Source organism: Choloepus didactylus, chromosome 17 (assembly GCF_015220235.1).
Source record: "Choloepus didactylus isolate mChoDid1 chromosome 17, mChoDid1.pri, whole genome shotgun sequence".
In the NCBI taxonomy this organism is placed as follows: Eukaryota; Metazoa; Chordata; class Mammalia; order Pilosa; family Megalonychidae; genus Choloepus; species Choloepus didactylus.
Window position 1 is genome coordinate 16,758,036 of NC_051323.1, and position 19,948 is coordinate 16,777,983.

Genomic DNA, 19,948 nt, shown 5'->3' on the forward strand with positions numbered 1-19,948 from the left:
AGAGGCTTTTTGTATTTGTATGGTCAGCTCCTAGTCATCTTCTGTCGTCTTCAACTTTATCCAAATTTTCTTCTTTTACCCCTAACCTAAGACCCTGCTTCTTAATGTCTGCCATTTCCCGCACCCTTGCTTCTTTTCGTAAGTCCATACAGTTTCTTTCCCTTTGGCCTTCGTATTTCTGGACAAAGTCTCTTACTATTGCCTCTGTTCTTATCTTCTTTTCCCTAATCTACCTTCCAACTTTCCCTCCCTTCTTTTTTTTTTTTTTTTTTTTTTTGCCACATACCATGCATACCATGCAGTCATAGAAAGCGTACAATCAGTTGTTCACAATACCATTAGATAGCTGTGCGTTCATCACCAGAATTAATATTTGAACATTTTCATTACCACACACACAAAAATAATAAGAACAAAAATTAAAGTGAAAAAAAAAAAACAAAGTGAAAAAGAACACTGGATGCCTTTTTTTTTTTGGCCCCCTTTTTTCTACTCTTCCATCCATACACTGGACAAAGGGGAGTCTGTTCCATATGGCTTTCCCATCACATTGTCACCCCCCTCCCATAAGCTACATTTGTATACAACTGTCTTCAAGATTCAGGGGTTCTGGGTTGTAGTTTGATAGTTTCAGGTATTTACCGCTAGCTATTCCAATTCATTAGAAGCTAATGCAAGTTATCTATATTGTGCGTAAGAGTGCCCACCAGAGTGATCTCTTGGCTCCTTTGGAATCTCTCTGCCGCTGAAGCTTATTTCATTTCCTTTCACATCCCCCTTTTGATCAAGAAGATGTTTTCCATCCCACGATGCTGGGTCTAGATTCCTCCCTGGGAGTCATATTCCACATTGCCAAGGAGATTTACACCCCTGGGTGTCAGATCCCACGTAGTGGGGAGGGCAGTGATTTCACCTGTCAAGTTGGCTTAGCTAAAGAGAGGGGGCCACCTCTGAGCAACAAAGAGGCATTCAGGAGGAGACACTAAGGCACAGTCATAAGTAGGCCTAGCGTCTCCTTTGCAGTAACAGTCTTCTCAAGGGCAAGTACCGTGATAGAGGGCTCAGCCCCTCAAATCGCCAGTCCCCAACATCTGTGAGCACATCAGCAGCCATTGAAGTAGGGGAACCCAACACCTGGTGCCTTGCCCCATAGAGAGAAAATCAGTTATAAACACTATAATGTTTATAAGCTTGAATATGCCTTTATTACAAAGCATCAGTTCTTACCTCGTGCTTGTACCCAACACTCGTCTTCCTCTGCATCTCTGAGTATTTGTTTAGCTCACTCCGGTGTATAGGTCTTTTACATCTTTGGTTAAGTTTATTCCTAAGTACCTGATTTTTTTAGTTGATATGAAAAATGGTATCTTCTTCTTGAGTGTCTCGTCACTTTGTTCATTTCTAGCATATAGAAACATTAATGACTTATGTGCATTAATCTTGTATCCCGCTACTTTGCTAAATTTGTTTATTACCTCCAGTAGCTAGTATCACCAATTTCTCAGGGTTTTCCAGGTAGAAGATCATATCATCTGCAAACAGTGACGGTTTACTTCTTCCTTTCCGATCTGGATGCCTTTTATTTCTTTGTTCTTGCTGGATTGCCCTGGCTACCACTTCTAGCACAATATTGAATAACAGTGGTGACAGCGGGCGTTCTTGCCTTGTTCCTGATCTTAGAGGGAAGGCTTTCAGTCTCTCACCATTGAGTACTATGCTGGCTGTGGGTTTTTCATGGATCGTCTTTATCATATTGAGGAAGTTTCCTTCAATTCCTACCTTTCAAAGTGTTTTTATCAGAAAGGGGTGTTGGATTTTGTCGAATGCTTTTTCAGCATCTATTGAGATGATCATTTGATTTCTCTCTTCTGATTTGTTAATGTGTTGTAATACATTGACTGATTTTCTTGTGTTGAACGATCCTCGCATGCCTGGAATGAACCCCATTTGGTCATGGTGTATGATTTTTTTAAGGTGTCTTTGGATTCGATTTGCAAGTTTTGTTGAGAATTTTTGCTTCTATATTCATTAGGGAGATTGCCCTATAGTTTTCCTTTTTTGTGGTGTCTTTGCCTGGTTTTGGTACTAGATTGATGTTAGCTTCATAAAATGTGTTAGGTAGTGTTCCATTTCCTTCGATGTTTTGAAAGAGTTTAAGTAAGACTGGTGTCAGTTCTTTTCAGAAAGTTTGGTAGAATTCTCCTGTGAAGCCATCTGGCCCTGGGCATTTATTTGTGGGAAATTTTTTGATGACTGATTGGCTCTCTTTGCTTGTGATTGGTTGAGGTCTTCTATTTCTTCTCTGGTCAGTCTAGGTTGTTCATATGTTTCCAGGAAATTGTCCGTTTCCTCTACATTATCCAGTTTGTTGGCATACAGTTGTTGATAGTATCCTCTTATAACTTTTACATTTCTTTGGGATCCACAGTAATGTCACCTTTCTCAGTCATTATTTTGTTTACCTGGGTCTTCTCTCTTTTTGATTTTGTCAGTCTAGCTAGGGGCCTGTCAATCTTGTTGATCTTCTCAAAGAGCCAACTTTTGTTGTTATTTATTCTCTCTGTTGTTTTTTTGTTTTCTGTGTCATTTATTTGTGCTTTAATCCTTGTTCTTTCGTTTCTTCTTGGTTTAGGATTGGTTTGCTCCATTAGTTCTTTGTGTTTAGCTCTTTGTTCCTTTTTGATGTATGCGTTTAGTGCTATAAATTTCCCCCTCAGTACCGCTTTTGCTGCACCCCATAGGTTTTTTTTGTTTTGTTTTTTTTTTTTAATCATCATTTTATTGAGATATATTCACATACCACGCAGTCATACAAAACAAATTGTACTTTCGATTGTTTACAGTACCATTACATAGTTGTACATTCATCACCCAAATCAATCCCTGACACCTTCATTAGCACACACACAAAAATAACAAGAATAATAATTAGAGTGAAAAAGAGCAATTGAAGTAAAAAAGAACACTGGGTACCTTTGTCTGTTTGTTTGCTTCCCCTACTTTTCTACACATCCATCCATAAACTAGACAAAGTGGAGTTTGGTTCTTATGGCATTCCTAATCCCACTGTCACCCCTCATAAGCTACATTTTTATACAACTGTCTTCGAGATTCATGGGTTCTGGGTTGTAGTTTAATAGTTTCAGGTATCCACCACCAGCTACCCCAATTCTTTAGAACCTAAAAAAGATTGTCTAAAGTGTGCGTAAGAGTGCCCACCAGAGTGATCTCTCGGCTCGTTTTGGAATCTCTCTGCCACTGAAGCTTATTTCATTTCCTTTCACATCCCCCTTTTGGTCAAGAAGATGTTCTCCATCCCACGATGCCGGGTCTACATTCCTCCCCGGGAGTCATATTCCACGTTGCCAGGGAGATTCACTTCCCTGGGTGTCTGATCCCACGTAGGGGGAAGGGCAGTGATTTCACCTTTCAAGTTGGCTTAGCCAGAGAGAGAGGGCCACATCTGAGCAACAAAGAGGCATTCAGGAGGAGACTCTTAGGCACAAATACAGGGAGGCCTAGCCTCTCCTTTGTAGCAACCGTCTTCCCAAGGGTAAAACTTATGGTAGAGGACTCAACCCATCAAACCACCAGTCCCCTAAGTCTGTGGTCATGTTAGCAACCATGGAGGTGGGGTAGGCAAATACCCCTGCATTCTCCACAGGCTCCACAAGGGGGCACAAAATTTTTTTTTTTTTTTCCTTGTTTTTCTTTTTTCTTTTTTTTTTTTTTTTTTAACTTTCCCTTCTTTTTTAAATCAACTGTATGAAAAAATAAGTTAAAAAGAAAACAAACATACAATAAAAGAACATTTCAAAGAGACCATAACAAGGGAGTAAGAAAAAGACAACTAACCTAAGATAACTGCTTAACTTCCAACATGTTCCTACTTTACTCCAAGAAAGTTACATAATATAGCAACATTTCAGTGAACTTGTTCCTACTACATCCATCAGAAATTAACAGACCATAGTCATTTCTGGGCATCCCCAGAACGTTAAATAGCTTATCTGTTCTTCTTGGATTACTGTTCCCCCTTCCTTAATTGCTCTCTACTGCTAGTTCCCCTCAGTACCGCTTTTGCTGCACCCCATAGGTTTTGATGTGTTGTGTTCTTATTTTCATTTGTGTCCATACATTTAGCAGTTTCTCCTTCTGTTTCTTTTTTAACCCACTGATTGTTTAGGAGTGTGTTGTTTAACCTCCAGGTATTTGTGAATTTTCTTAGTCTCTGATGGTCATCGACTTCTAATTGTATTCCATTGTTGTCAGAGAATGTGCTTTGAATAATTTCAATGTTTTTAAGTTTATTGAGGCTTGTTTTATGTCCCAGTGTATGATCTATTCTGGAGAAAGTTCTGTGGGCACTAGAGAAGAATGTGTATCCTGGTGATTTAGGATGTAGTGTTCTATATATGTCTGTTAAATCCAATTCATTTGTCAGATTGTTTAGGTTTTCAGTTTCCTTATTGGTCTTCTGTCTGGTTGATCTATCTATAGGAGAGAGAGATGTGTTGAAATCTCTCACAACTATTGTGGAAACATCAATTGCTTCCTTTAGTTTTGCCAGTGTTTGTCTCTTGTATTTTGTGGCACCTTGATTGGGTGCATAAACATTTATGATTGTTATTTCTTCTTGTTGAATTGCTCCTTTTATTAGTATGTAGTGGCCTTCTTTGTCTCTCATAACATCCTTGCATTTAAAGACTATTTTTCCTGAGATTATTATTGCTACTCCTGCTTTCTTTTGGCTGTAGCTTGCATGAAAAATTTTTTTCCATCTCTTCACTTTCAGTTTCTTTGTAATTGAAAAGATGATTCTCTTGTATGCAACATATTGATGGTTCATATTTTTTGATCCATTCTGCCATTCTATATCTTTTCATTGGGGAGTATAATCCATTTACATTCAACGTTATTACTGTGAAGGCATTTCTTGAATCAGCCGTCGTATCCTTTGGGTTATGTTTGTCAGATATATTTTTCCCTCTCTGTCTTAATGTCCTTTAACGTACCTGTGCCAGTTTGGATGTATCATGTCCCCCCAGATGCCATTATCTTTGATGTTATCTTATGTGAGCAGACCTATCAGTGTTAATTAGTTCGTAATTCTTTGAGTGTTTCTGTGGAGATGCGCCCCACCCAACTGTGGGTAATGACTCTGATTGGATAATTCCCATGGAGGTGTTGGCTCACCCATTCAGGGTGGGTCTGAATTAAATTACTGGAGCACTGTATAAGATCAGACGGAAGGAGGAAGCTAGTACAGCCAAGAGGGACACTTTGAATAAAGCAGAGGAGCTGCAGATGAGAGATAGTTTGAAGATGGTCGTTGAAAGCAGACTCTTGCTCCAGAGAAGCTAAGAGAGTACAAACACCCCAAGAGCAACTAAGATTGACATTTTTGAGGAACTGCAGCCTAGAGAGGAATGTCCTGGGAGAAAGCCATTTTGAAACGAGAACTTTGGAGCAGACGCCAGCCACATGTCTTCCCAGCTAACAGAGGTTTTCCGAACACTGTTGGCCATCCTCCAGTGAAGGTACCCGATTGTTGATGTGTTACCTTAGACACTTTATGGCCTTAAGACTGTAACTGTGTAACCAAATAAACCCCTTTTTATAATAGCCAATCCTTCTCTGGTGTTTTGCATTCCAGCAGCATTAGCAAACTAGAACAGACTTTGGTACCAGAGAAGTGGGATGCTGGTGCCGCTCAGTTTGCAAATACGAAACATGTTGGAATGGCTTTTTAGATGGATAAGGGGGAGCTTTTGGAAGAATTGTGAAGAGCTTGAAAGAAAAGGCCTAAACTGCTTTGGAGAGACTGTTTGTGGAAACATGGAGTCTCAAAATATTTCTGATGAGGACTTGAGCAGAAATGATGAATGTGTTGTTGGCAAACTGGAAGGAAGGCTGTCCTTGTTTTAAAGTGGCAGATAATTTGGCAAAATTGAGTCCTGATGTTGGATGGAAGGCAGTATTTGAAAGCAATGACGTAGAATATTAAGTGATGTAATCTCCAAGCAAAATATAGAAGAAGTAGCCTGGCTTTTACTTGCAGCTTATAGTAAAATGTGAGAGGACAGAGATAAGCTGAGAAATGAACTCTTGATTTCAAAGAAACCAGAAACTGATGGCCTCAAAAACTCTGGGCTTCCAGGGGGTGAAACCTCAGAAGCTACAGCCAAACATGAGGATGTAACCAAACAGGGAACCCAGCTGCTATTTCATTATAAGGCAAGATTGGAGAAGGAGTTAAGCAGAAAGGATCTGTGGAAAGTCCTATTGTCTGACAGCTTTGACCCCTGTGCATTTCATGCGAAGCAAACAGAATTTTTGTGAGATCCTTATAGACGGACCCACTGCCAGTCTGGACTGGAGGAGACAAAGGAACAAATTGAAGAAAAGAGTTCTTCAAAGACAGAGCCATGGAGGTTGAGTTCTGGAGTCAAGAGGTCTAGGGCTGAGCGGAGTGGCCCACATGAATGTAAAGGGTGAGTTGCCCCGGAGGTCAGGGCGGGCCTTCTGCCTCGATGCTCAGGAAATGTGCTGCCACCCAAGCCCCAAAGAGGATGGAGCACATTTCCAGGGAATTCAGGAGAGCCTGGCTGCCACCACACTGTTCTGATGGGATTGAGCGTGTGCCTGGGAGATGGAGGGGAATCCAGGTGTTGCCCCAGTGTTTGAGGAGGGTTGGGCCGAGGAGGTGGCTGCCCAATGTGTGGATATGTTGGAACACTCGCCCCAGCGTTTGGAGAGGAAAGGGCTGCTGCAAAGGCCCTTAGGACTGGTTAGACTCCCGCTTTCTCAAGCCCCAAGGATGCAGCATCATTCTGTAAATGAGTCTCAGAATTTGAAATCTAATGAAGTTTACCCTGCAGGTTTTAGGACCTGTTTTGGTCCCTTAAACCCTGCTTTCCTTGCTGCTTCTCCTTATGGCAATGGTAATGTTTATCCTATGAATGTCCCTCCTTTGTATTGGAAGCACATAACTTGTTCTAAGTTCACAGAGCCACAGCTAAAGGAGAGTTATGCCTTAGGGCTGCCAACGCCTAGGATTGATTTTGATGGGATCTTATTGTTACTGAAATGATTTAAGTTTCCTTGATATTTTTGTGGGATGAATGTATTTTGTATATGGAAAGGTCATGTGATTTTGGGGTGCAGGGGATGGAATGTGCCAGTTTGAATGTGTTATGTCCCCCCAAATGCCATTATCATTCATATAATCTTGTGTGGGCAGACCTATCAGTGTTAATTAGATTGTAATTCATTGAGTGTTCCCATGGAGATGTGCCCCACCCCACTGTGCGTGATGACTCTGATTGGATAATTCCCATGGAGGTCTTGGCCTGCCCATTCAGAGTGGGTCTGAATTAAATTACTGGAGCACTATTTACGATCAGACAGAAGGAGCAAGCTAGTACAGCCAAGAGGAACACTTTGAAGAAAGCACAGGAGCTGCAGATGAGAGACAGTTTGAAGACGGCCATTGAAAGCAGACACATGTTCTGGAGAAGCTAAGAGGGGACAAACACCCCAAGAGCAACTAAGATTGACATTTTTGAGGAACTGCAGCCTAGAGAGGAATGACCTGGGAGAAAGCCATTTTGAAACCAGAATTTTGGAGCAGATGCCAGCCATGTGCCTTCCCAGCTAAGAGAGGTTTTCCAGACGCTATTGGCCATCCTCCAGTGACGGTACCGATTGTTAATGTGTTACCTTGGACACTTTATGGCCTTAAGACTGTAACTGTGTAACCAAATAAACCCCCTTTTATGAAAGCCAGTCCATCTCTTGTGTTTTGCCTTCCAGCAGCACTAGCAAACTAGAACACTACCCATACTGAATCTCTTTAGGACTGAAGCTTTCTGCATCTCTCTCTCTCCTCTCTTTGTTTCTCTGTCGATAGGACTCCCTTTAGTATCTCAAGTAGGGCAGGTCTCTTGTTCGCAAATTCTCTCAGCATTTGTTTGTCTGTGAAAGATTTAAGCTCTCCCTCAAATTTGAAAGGGAGCTTTGCTGGACAAAGAATTTTTGGTTGGCAATTTTTCTCTCTCAGAATTTTAAGTATGTCATGCCACTGCCTTCTGGCCTCCATGGTGGCCGCTGAGTGGTCATTACTTAGTCTTATGCTGTTTCCTTTGTAAGTGGTGAATTGCTTTTCTCTTCCTGCTTTCATAACTTGCTCTTTCTCTTCAGTATTTAACAATCTGATGAGAATGTCTCGGAGTGGGTTTATTTGGATTTATTCGATTTGGACTTTGCTGGGCATTTTGGCTTTGTGTATTTATGTTGTGTAGAAGGTTTGGGAAGTTTTCCCACAGCAATTTTTTTGAATGCTCTTCTTAGACCTTTACCCTCTCTTCCCCTTCTGGAACACCAGTGACTCTTATATTTGGAGGTTTTATATTATCTGTCATATCCCTGAGGTCCATTTGGATTCTTTCAGTTTTTTTCCCCATTCTTTCTTTTGTTCCTTCATTTTCTGTTCTGTTGTCCTCGAAGTCACTGATTTGCCATTCAGCTTCCTCTAGTCTTGTACTAGGAGTATCCAGAATCTTTTTTATTTGGTAAACAGTTTCTTTTATTTCCATAAGGTCATCTATTTTTTTAATTACTCTTGGAAGTTCTTCTTTACGCTCTTCTAGGGCCTTCTTCATGTCCTTTATATCCTGCGCCATGCTCTCGCTGTTTGTCTTTAGTTCTATGAGTAATGGCTCCAAGTATTGTGTTTCCTCTGATCTTTTGATTTGGGTGTTTGGGTCTGGGTTATCCATATCATTTGTTTTTTTCATATGCTTTAAAATTTTCTATTGTTTTTGGCCTCTTGGCATTTCCTTAACTTGATAGGGTTCTTTTAGGATATGTAGACTTATTCAAACACTTATCTCTAATTATCAGATCTACAGCTTGTTGGAATACACTTTCTCTAACTAACCAGCAGGGGGCGTCTGCGAGCCACCTAGTCCCCTCAAGCCAGTTCTCCCCACCTTTGTCTTTGTGATGAGTGGGGGTCTAATTCTTGTGGGGTCCATTTGGTGCACCAAGTTTGGGTGTGTTGTTGGTGCTGTCTGCCCCGAATGTGGGCACGTATCTGAGTGGTTAGGGAGGGAGGATGGCTTTAATAATCAAATCTCCCAGGTGTTCCCAGAGATTTAAAGCTGTTGCAATGGTCTAATCCTTCAGTTCAGTTTCCCCACTGTTTGTCTCTGCCCTGACCCACAATTCCCTGTATTGGCTTATGGTCCCTGGGACTTGCGAGTGGGTTCCTCTTCTAAGCCGTGTTCTCCTAGGGCCTCTGCTGAGGGAAGACTGTGCTGCGTCTCAGGTGTGCACCATCTCCCACGGGAAGTTGTGGGCCACAGGGCCTTGTAGGGATGTTCCCAGCCTGCTGAAAGGACGTCTGAATGGGACGTGTTAATTTCCCCCTTTTCACACAGCTCCATCTTCCCAGCTCCGGGACAGTTAGGTGTGGGTGCTGAAAGGCTACTGTCTATGCCACATATTGTGGCCTGTACGTGTGTTGCTGGAAACACTTCCCATCACACTGGGTTGTTTGGATCAGCTCTGGGTTGTGGTGCTGGCGCTGGGCAGGGGCGTTCCCAGCCCGCCGGAAATATGGCTATAAGGGGACGCCCCCATTTTCTTGGGAATTTATGGTGTTTAGCTAATTTTCTCAGCCACTAGACTTATTGCTTTGTCTGTCAGAGCTATTTTAGCTCTGCTGTGGCCTGGCCCCACATTGCAAGTCTTTGAGGCTTTCTGTAATGGGCTTCTTAGAGTAATTGTTTTAAAAAAATAAGAAAAAGGAAAAGAAGAGCCCTCCTTGCAGATATAATGGGCTATTGAAATGCTTAGCGGCAAGGAGTTTAGGGCCATTAAGGAACAGTCAAGAAAGCAGAGAAACCAGCTTTTCAGACAAGGGGCCTCGCCCTCTGGATTTGCATATGCACCTGATTCTGTTTGAGCCCTGCCCTTCTCCATATTATGTTCACTGAAACTCGAAAATATCTCTGTTTTTATTTTTTTTTTTTTTTTTTTTTTTTTTTTTTTTTTTTTTTGCTGTTTATGGTAGCCCTATCTCCTCTCCGCCAGGCTGACTGTTCCCAGATTCTCTAGTGTCTGGTGTCAGTCTATCTATGTTTGGAGTTTTTGATCAGTGGTCTGAGTTTTCAGTCAGAGCTGCAACTGTAGTTCTCCCTCCTGCTTCCCAGCAGCAACGGCCCCTGCTCCTACGGGACTGTGCCTGGCAGGGAGGGCCATAGGTACCCTGACCATGAAAACTTACAGATTTCGCTGATCTCAACTATTCCACACATTCGTGAGTGTTGTATGAAATATGCCCAGAGTCAAATTGCTCTGCAGCGTCCAGTCCACACCGTTCCTTGCTTTCTAGATACTGCCCTGGAGGAGAAACTACAACCCCCCCCTCAACACTCCACCATCTTACCCTGCCGACCCCTCCCTTCTTTCTAATGCACACTGAGTCCCAACCCCACCAAAGGAAAACACATTACCAGGATCTTAAAACTCAGAAGACCTCCTTATTACACATCTACTAAAACTATTACATTTCTTTATTAAATTTTATTAAATTTTAAATTATATCAATAAATAGGGAAATCTGTATCTATCTGTCTGTCTATCTATAGGGAAAAATAGCTGGTATACAGCTGGTACACCAAAAATCCTAGTAGCTCCTATTATATTGGGTAGCCGTAGTAGTCAGCAATTTCCATATCTTTCTCTCTTTGAACGAAGAACTGCACTTTCCCCAAAGATGTGTATTTGGCAGCATTCTCACGCTCCTGTTGAGCCTTCCTCTTCATGGCCTCACGCTCTGGTCTCTGCTCTTCTGTGATGGGCTTTGACATCACCGGCTCAGGAACATTGGGCTTCCTCCACGGAATTGGTTGAGAGGCGAAATCTTGGAGTAGAAACTGGTTTTGAGGCTTGGGTGGGGACTGGAGCTTGGTCCCAGCAGTGGGAACAGGGTCCCGTTGGAAAGAAGTGCAGGAGGATGTTTTGTAGGGTGCAGGCCTCGAAACAGCAGACTGACGAACGCTAGGCCTGGTAGAGTTGTTTAAACCTGGCCGGGTTGGGTTGGTCAAAATTGGCCGAGCTGGTCTGGCAGAGCCTGCCCAGGATGCACTGACAGGAGTTGGCCGCGATGGATTGACGGCAGTAGGTTGTGCTGAACTGGTAGAAACAGGGCGGACGTGGTGAGCTACAGAAAGCCGACGTGAGGCCAGAGACTGTGGCCTCCGAGGAACAGGTCGAGTTGGAGGCTTGTCTATGGTCAGAAAAGGCAAAGGTATCAACTTGACCTTCCCAGGAGGTGGCCGCTCGTATTGGGATGGAGAGGAACACTCTTTCTCAGCACTGCCTTCTGCTTTCTGGGCTTTGACTTGAGTTTTCTCCGGACCTTTTCCCTCACGTGGAGTATCCAGCCCTGGTTTGTTAGCTGGGGGTGGCCGGTGGTGTTTGGTGGTGTTGGAATGTCCCAGAGTCTGAGAAGTAGGAAGTCCCCTTTTCTTATCAGTCTCCTTCCCCAGTGCATGAAAAACCTGTCCAGGTTCCAGCATGTGCATGCCCAGGCCACTTCGTGGCTTTTTAAAGCTCTCTTGGATGAATTCAGGTTGATTTTTCTTCCTCTTTCTCTTGGGAATGGTTGGCTTTTCTTCCCCCTTAACTTTGTTGCCTGTCTGCTTACTTTCTTCAGGTTTCTTGGAGTTGTTTTCTCTGGACCTTTTGGTCTTTTCCTGCCCATGGCCCTTAGTTATGCTGTTTCTGCTGGATGCTGTTTTCTGAGGTTTCCTGTTAGAAGTCTTGGCAGTAAGAGCCTTGTCACTGGCTGCAGCATTGCAGACAACCACTTCTTCCTCTAACAGGCACTCTGGGTTCTTTGGCTGGATTTTGGCCTTGGGAGCACCACTGATAGGGTCAGAGGCTTTGTGTTTGTTCTTCCTGATTTGCTCAGAGGGACCCTTTATCACACTTGACTTTTCCTGCACCTGATTTGCTTTGATGGTGTTGGTATCTTTGGCTTTCATTGCCTTGGGAACTTTAGACTGATCAAGGTCCTTCAAAGAATTGAAGAGCTGGGGGAGGTGAACATCCTCCACCAGTGTAGCAATATCTGCAAGACCACTGCTAGACTCCATCCCACTTTCAAATGTCCCTTGGTCCTCAAGAACCATGCTATTCTTTCCAAGATTACCTTTTTCAGAAAACGACTGCTCCTCCTGGCCGAGGGGATCAATGCAGGCCAGAAGCTGGTGAATATCAGGGATTTGTATGGGGAGGAGTGGAGAATCTTGATTTTCTATTGTGACCTGGTAGGCCTCCAGAGGCTTTGAAAGCTTGGTTTTAATCTCATCCAATTCTGTTTGTTCCTGGCTTGGAGCTGGAGGCAGAGCAAGGAGATTACCAGAATTCTTGATGGGAGCTCTCACTGAAATGTCTTCAAGCTCAGATTGTGGGTTACTCTGAAGTATCTGGATATTTCTGCTACTGCAGGACTTGGAGAATTCTGGAGTTTGTGACAGACAAAATGTCTGACTTTGAAGTTGCAGGCCCAGGGAAGTCTCCATCCTCAGATAAGTTTCCATCACTACAAAGGAATCAAGGAAGAAGTCAGGTCCTGGTAAGTGCAATGCTCCCCCTAGACAGCAACAACCTTGTATGACAGGTTGAGCAGACCTAGAGAGGCAAATTCTACAAGCTTATCTTAAGCACCATGGACAGAACCAGTCCTTAGTAAATAGGAGGCTGCTGTTCTTGTTTTGATAGGTGATCATTTGATGTCATTGCCTCTTGGCTTTGTTTGTATATCATAGGATCGTTATAAGTCAATTGAAGAGTGTGAATGTGATTGAAAAATTATGAAATGTTTTATAAAGCCTGGCATCCTCATATAGGGACCTTCCAATTCTCTCCACTCTTCTAAGAATAAGAACACTTAACCCCTTGGACTTGGAGAGGGAGTGGAGCTCTTTCTCCAAGAATGGAAAGCAAGGACAGATTTTGAGCCTGCTTGCTTTGGATAGGATCTCTGAACAGAAGATCTTAAATCCTGCTGTACATTAAGGAAGTGAGGGAAAATTAAAATGACACAATTGCAGTAGAAGCTCTGAAATGCCTTCCCGAAGAGACTAAAGCGATAGATCATGAAAGGGAGTTAATTATAGTGCATTGATGCAAGGAGTGTGATCATCTAGAGCAGTGAAAAATGTAGTATCCCTCAGCTTGCTCTTGTGTTTCTCTTGCACGTAGCATAAGAGGCCATTATAGTGTGCCACCTATGTTAGGTGTTTTCAGAGTCTGAAAACATTGGAGAACACTTAGCCAGGGTAGCAGTTAAATTCTCAGGGTTTAAGTCCTATGTGGATGTGGGCTCACCATTTTCCTGCTGCAGATTTGACCTCCCTGCTGAATGCTGAGCTTATTCCCCTCCCTTCTTGAGATACCAAATGTCATTGTGATACCAAATACCAAACTCTTTGTGACGGTTTTATGTGCTGGAGCAGCTGGGTACTAGTCTGTATTACCTACCTGTGCTCCCAACATGGGGCCAGACGTGCAGAAGATCCAGGTAGTCTGCTTCATACACTGTTCTCTGGCTAGAAGTAATCTCCCTGCCTTTTCTTGTACTCACCTTGAAAATTTGCTTCTGTGACAGGTTGAGCAGACATCGAGTGGCAAATTCTGGGCACCGACGCTGTTGGTAGGCCCTTTGTAGTTTCAACTTCCTTCAGCACCATCATCATTTGTTGTTGAGAGGCAGTAGCCCTGCCTCCTGTGTATGACACACAGTCATATGTCTGCAGGTGGGGGCCAAGCTGTCCAGAGAGCAGGGTCCCCAGTGTGCCTTGATTATGGTAGTATGTCTGGCTCCCTTCCTGATAGGGAACTGACAGGGCATTTCCTTGATTTGGAATCTGAGATGTTCCCTGCACAAGGCTAGCAGACATTGATGGATGCCGAGGGTCCCCGATATTTTTGTCTGAAATTTTATCGTATTGTGCTGATACAGGCATGGAAGAAACAGCCATGTCCTGGTCAATGACAGTGACACTGAAGTCACGGAGGGAACATGATTTCTTCTCAGTGCTTCCTGTGATGTCCCATCCAAAAATACCTGAACAGGAAGCAGCTGAAGTGGAGATCTGCCTCTGTCCAGAAACTCCAGACAGCATGGTTGTGCTAGAATGTTGGTTAAAGTAGGCACTAGCCACAAGTGGTTGGAAAGAGGTGCCAGAGGCTGATGGCAGTAGCCATGCCGAGCTGACGGGTTGTGCAGAGACCCTGGAGAAGTTGCAGGCACTGCCTGTTGGGGGAGCCGCATTGCTCACCACAGGAAGAGAGAGCTGCTGCAGAGAATTTGGAGTTCCAGGCAAAGATGCTTTTTGGAAATTTTCTGTAGCAAACAAGAAGATGATGAAAAATCACTGAGACTGATAAACTTTCACTATATTTGAGGAACAGTAAAGTTAAGGTTGCAATCAGGAAACTTCTAATACCAGTACTCATTGAGATACGAATATCAAACTGTTTATGATGGTTGTAAGTGCTGGAGCAGTTGGGTAACATTCTGTATTACCTGCCTGTGCTCCCAACTTGAGCCCAGATGTGCAGAAGATCCAACGAGTCTGGCTCGTACATTGTTCTCTGGCTAGAAGTACTCTCCCTGCCTTATCTTCCCCTTGAGCATTCATCGGTGTTGACCCATACACTCTTTCCTGGATTTGAACCTCTCTAGGACTAGCAAGTCCTCAGAGAATCTCTATCTTAACACTTATTTTATAAGGGAGGAAACTGAGTGTCAGTGAGGTGGGATGGCTTGTTCAAGTTCTCCTGTATGTTTGCAGCATTACCAGGTTATAGGACCTAGGCATCAGGACTGCCTTGATGGACTCTTTCTCTTAGCAGTAGACTGTCAGAAACTGGGAGAGACAGAGCTTTTAACAAAAGCATGCTTTGGGTTCATTTGCAAAGAGTACAGCTCTTGCCATTGTGATCTTCCATGTCTCATTTTGCTTGTACAATTTATATGACATTTCCTGGAATTCATAAATAACCCAGTCCAGTTGGTAAACTCTTTTCAGGTTTCCCTTCTACTTCTAAGTCAAAATGACTACCTGAAAGGGAGTTTCTCAAAAAAAATTTTTTAAAATAAAAGGTATTTAATCTCTTTGAGCTTTTGGCTCCTCATCTATAAAGTGGTTATAATAATAATAACAATTCATGAATGATTGAAGGTGATATATTATATATGAATTACATGGAGGAAGCAAAAATATTTTCTGGAAAGATAGACATAACCTATTAATAATGAAAAACATGTCACAGAACTAAAAAGAAATTTACAGATAAATGAAACTGAGGTATGTAGCAAGGGTCAAAACATAATGAATTTACTAAGAATGAATTTTCTTTACCATACACACAATATTATGAAAATGAACATTGCTACTCTACTCTGTTTTAGTGAATACTATCAAGCCAAAGCAGCCTACCAAAGAAGATGATTTTGAATGAATTTCTTACTAGTACATACAAAGAAAAATGTATTAATAAACATTTCCCAGCAAGCAGAAAAATGAAGTAAATGTGAATGTATAGGTAGCCACAAACTATATAGATAAATATTTCAATAAAACAGGTACAAAGTAGAGAGCAAAATGACAAATGTCAAGGAATTCCATTATCATGCTCATTCATGATTCTCTGACAGTCACTTGCCAAGCAAATAAAAAAGATATTCATCCTAAAAGAAAGTAATATTTCAATTTAGTATAGCCAGATAACAAGGAGAAAAGAAAACTTAACAATTATCTTGTAGGTTTTTCTGTTCATCCAAGAAACCTAGATTATAATCATCTTTTACATCCAGGAAAATGTTACACCCAAAGCCTAAAAAACAATCATCACTACTAGTATCTATGTTTTTTTTTTTTTTAATTTCAACAAAAGGAAAGCCCAAAAACCTCCATAAAATTGCTTTAGATAATTGTGGAATTAGAGATCTGGAGACTTGACTTTTTCTTCTTAGATAATTAAGGTTTAAAAATATGATGACTTTTGGCAAGTATGCTCTCCATTTAATTGCTGTAAAATTGAAAAGCATCGTTTCACTGGGAATTTGTCCTGATGTGAATGAATAGAGATTGCTTTTTTAAACTTAATTTTATTTTTAAAAGGTAAAACACCTATGTTATTTAAAAATCAGAAGGAAATAAAAAGCATACACTGTAAACTATTCTCTCCACCTCTTCTTAGATAATCATTTTATCTGTTCCGTGTTTGTAGGCAGCATCATTTCTAAAACATAGTTCGAAAATGTTTATATTGAAAACTTTCAGGTGCCATCTGTGTTCAGAGAGGCCATAAGAAATAACTGATTTTTTAAAAAGTAAAGAGAAAAACTGACTGTGGTTATTCTGATAAGCTACTTTTTCTGGCGATAGTCGAAGCATTGTTGAAAACAACTTCACTTTTCTCAGCTCTGAGTAGATTTCATTTATGCTTTCTGCTTCTTTGGTTCTCCTTAAACATTCCACCCTAACTACCTTTTTCTCCTTGAGAACCCCCCAGACACTCTCTATCTCCTTCATTCTTACATTATCTCTTCTCTCTTGACTTCTGTTGTCTTGTGTTTGATGAAAACAGTCTTGAACCAACAGGGACTGGCATATCTGCCTCCTTATAGACCCGTTCTATTTTTCTCTCCCTATTTTCTCTTTTCACCTGTTTTACATGTGAAACTCCAAAATGTGTATGTGACTTTCTGAAACAGCAGAAATTTGAAATTCTACAGTTGAAATATTAGTAGAGAGAGATCATGCGAGATGAAACAGCTTTCCTTAGTATATATTGCCAGTTTTTCACATCGCTTAGGTCTTCTCTCTATTTCTGTTGACCACTCTTAAGATGTCTTTGATTGCATTTTCTGTTTGTGTGCCCTTTAAAACTCAGTATTAGAAAATGAAGGGACCAACGAGATCAACCAATCTAACATCGTAATATAAGAGACAAGGACATGGATTCTGAGATTCAGTGACTTGTACAAAACTACATCGCTACTAGATGTCAATTCCAAACTGAAATTAGGTCTCCAGATTTCCAGTTCAATATTACTTCCTAGTATTCCACACTGTTTTCTCTTTACTATTAAATTTAGGGGAATATAAATCTGATGGAAAACATTTTAAACAGTTTCTTTCCTTACCTGACATGGTCAGAAAAGAGGAAACACCAACTGTGGCGAGAAGGGTTGAAGAGACGACGCTAGACAGTGAATGGCTGAAGCCAAACAGAGCACGTGTCCAGTAGGAAGGGCACTGGCCACTGGTCACTGGTCACGTGCGATGATCCCAATTTATTTACAGACATCTCCATGGAAACCCCAAGATTCTACCAGATGGTGGGGGGTTTGGTGGGAGAATGAGGTCACAAACAGGTATATGATAGCCAATAGGGAGTTCAAATCCCCTGCAAGAAGATGGGATTTGGTGGAGGGTAGGAGAGCTTTAACAGCACCTCCATGGCCGAGCCATGAGCAGGTGAAATCCAACAAGACAAAAGTGGCTTTCCCAGTTTTCCCCAGGTTCTTAGGCTAGATAAATCAGCTCAACATTTCTTGTAAACGTTCATTAGTATAGTTATCCAGTGGTTAATTACATTTTATATATTTTATATATAGCTACATAGTTATTCTTAGGAAAAAAAGGGACGGCTTAGGTAGAGCAATAGTAATAATTATGAAACAACATCAGTCTGACTGACTAGTGAACTTACTGCAGATTTTAAAGACCAAAGGAGGGAATTACAAAGCTTTTTTTTGAAATGGGTTGATGAGTACAGTGAAGTTTGGTGAGTGCATCTTGCAGGGAAAAATGTAGTCCCAGGTTCTTCTCTGTCAGTATCTTCTTGGATCCCACCATCCTTTAGCTGGGTTGGGCTGGGCCGGCTTGGACTTCCATCTCTCTTCTGCCTTCCTTTTATTTCCCTTTGTCTTAGGCATTATTTCTGAGGAAGCCTTGATCTTGCATTCTTAAATTCAAGGACATTACTTCATGTTAATTCCCAGAAGGGTCGTCTTCGAAAGCTTGATGCTTCTCAAAATGGATTCTCCCCATGAGAAGCAGACACCAGAGAGCTAGGAGAAACAGATGACTGCAAATCCTCCCTCTTCTGGCCTTTGGTCACCATTCTTTTATGTGTGATTTTCTACCTCTGGCTCTTGGGATCAGGCAGGTATCCTTCCATCCCACTCTTTTATACAACAGAGGCATTTGGGATACTTTTCCCATCCTTCCTTATAAATGTTCCCGCTGTGGCAGTTACTGTAGCCTCCTCCCCCTTACAAACAGCCACCATGGAATGTTAGGCCTCTAGGATTCTCTGTCTGCCACATTTGGGTACAAGGCCAGGCAACATGAAGTGGAGAAGAGAAAGAAGAGAACATTAGAGGGGAATAGGGACCCGACAAGGTGAAGCAGCGGCACAGGAAAAAAGTATTCACAGGGGTTTACTTGTTTCTGTAGAAAACAAATCTACACACTTTGCCCTCATGGTGTAAATGTTCCACTATTTTTGTATTACCAGAACTTAGACAAAACAGTATATTTTTTAAATGAATTTCTTTATTGTGAACTTTGCCATGTATACATAACAGTGATAACTTTCAAAGTATGATTTAGCAATAGTTAAGAGAACAAACTTCAAAGAATGCCATGGGTCACCGTTCCACAAATTCAGCTGTTTCCAGTATTGTAAAATATAGCATATGTACAGAAAGGTGTTAACTTTCAATGTATAACTCAACAAGCGGTTATATAGGTAATTTCAAAAATTGTTATGGGTTACAGTTCCAGTTTCAGTTCTTTCCTTATTACGCAACATAGGGTATATACAGAAAGGTTGAAGACTTTCAAAGCACGAGTAGCTAGAGCACAAATTTCAAAGGATGTTATAGGCTGCAGTTCCACCATGTCATTTCCCTCCTTCCAGCTATTCCAACACCCCAGCATCTAAATATATGTGTATATAATTTTATAAAGTTCCTCTCACTTAATCTCTTTATCTTCAGAGGTCTGTAGGCAGTGAGCCACCTAACTTATTCATGTTGACAATATGGGGAAGGGGCTGCATCTGATTGTTCCTTTTTTTTCATGATTTTTTTATTGTAGAATATAACATATATACATAAAGGTGATAACTTTCCAAGTGCAACTTAACAAGTAGTTAGCAAATTTCAAAGAATGTTAAAGGTTACAATTCCACAGTTGCAGTTATTTCCTTAATATGAAATTTAACATAACATACAGAAAACGTGATATCTTTCAAAGTATGATTTAACTAGTAGATATATAGGATATTTCCAAAGTGATTATGATTTATAGTACCGTACTTTCAGTCATTTCCTTATGGTGAAATCTAACATATATACCCAAAGGTATAGCTTTCAAATTACAATTTAACAAGTAGCTATAGAACAATTTTCAAATGATGCTATGGGTTACAGTTCCACCATTTCAGTCCTTTTCTTCTAGCTATTCTAATACCCTAGCAACTAAGGAAAAGATAATTATATAAAAATTCAATATTCATAATCCTTTGTTAAATTCCATCTTGTGTGTTGCTACTCCTTCCTGTAGTTTAATCACTTTTCTGATCTTCGGGGATGTCTAGGCAGTGACCACCATAACCTGTTCATGTTGAAAAGGGGTGTCAACTTTATGAGCAAAGGGAACATATCTAGTTGATGTTCTTTAAGAGGCTATTGCCTCTGGCAAACCAGTATTTTTTAATTTAGCTAGATAGTTTGGCAACTGCCATGGATTCTGTGAACTAAAAAGAATACTCTTCAGTGTATTTTTCTCATTTTGTTTTATGTCACATTATCTCCTTTATGTCATTCCTTGGTATGTTTGTAGGATAT

General features: G+C 41.3%; 2 protein-coding genes across 3 annotated transcripts in view; one reads left to right on the forward strand and one right to left on the reverse strand.

Annotated features, from left to right (window-relative positions):
• The window catches only part of LOC119512632 (GC-rich sequence DNA-binding factor 2-like), a 935,299-nt gene that overhangs the window by 839,640 nt on the left and 75,711 nt on the right, over window positions 1-19,948 (forward strand). The gene's annotated exons all lie outside the window — the stretch shown is intronic.
• LOC119512744 (uncharacterized protein C2orf78-like) lies at window positions 10,644-18,273 on the reverse strand. The gene is made up of 4 exons (XM_037807573.1): window positions 18,239-18,273; window positions 17,234-17,292; window positions 13,661-14,422; window positions 10,644-12,616 (listed from the first exon to the last, which is right to left on the reverse strand). The coding sequence occupies exons 1-4, from the start codon at window positions 18,271-18,273 to the stop codon at window positions 10,707-10,709; spliced, it is 2,766 nt and encodes a 921-aa protein (XP_037663501.1). The 3' UTR covers window positions 10,644-10,706.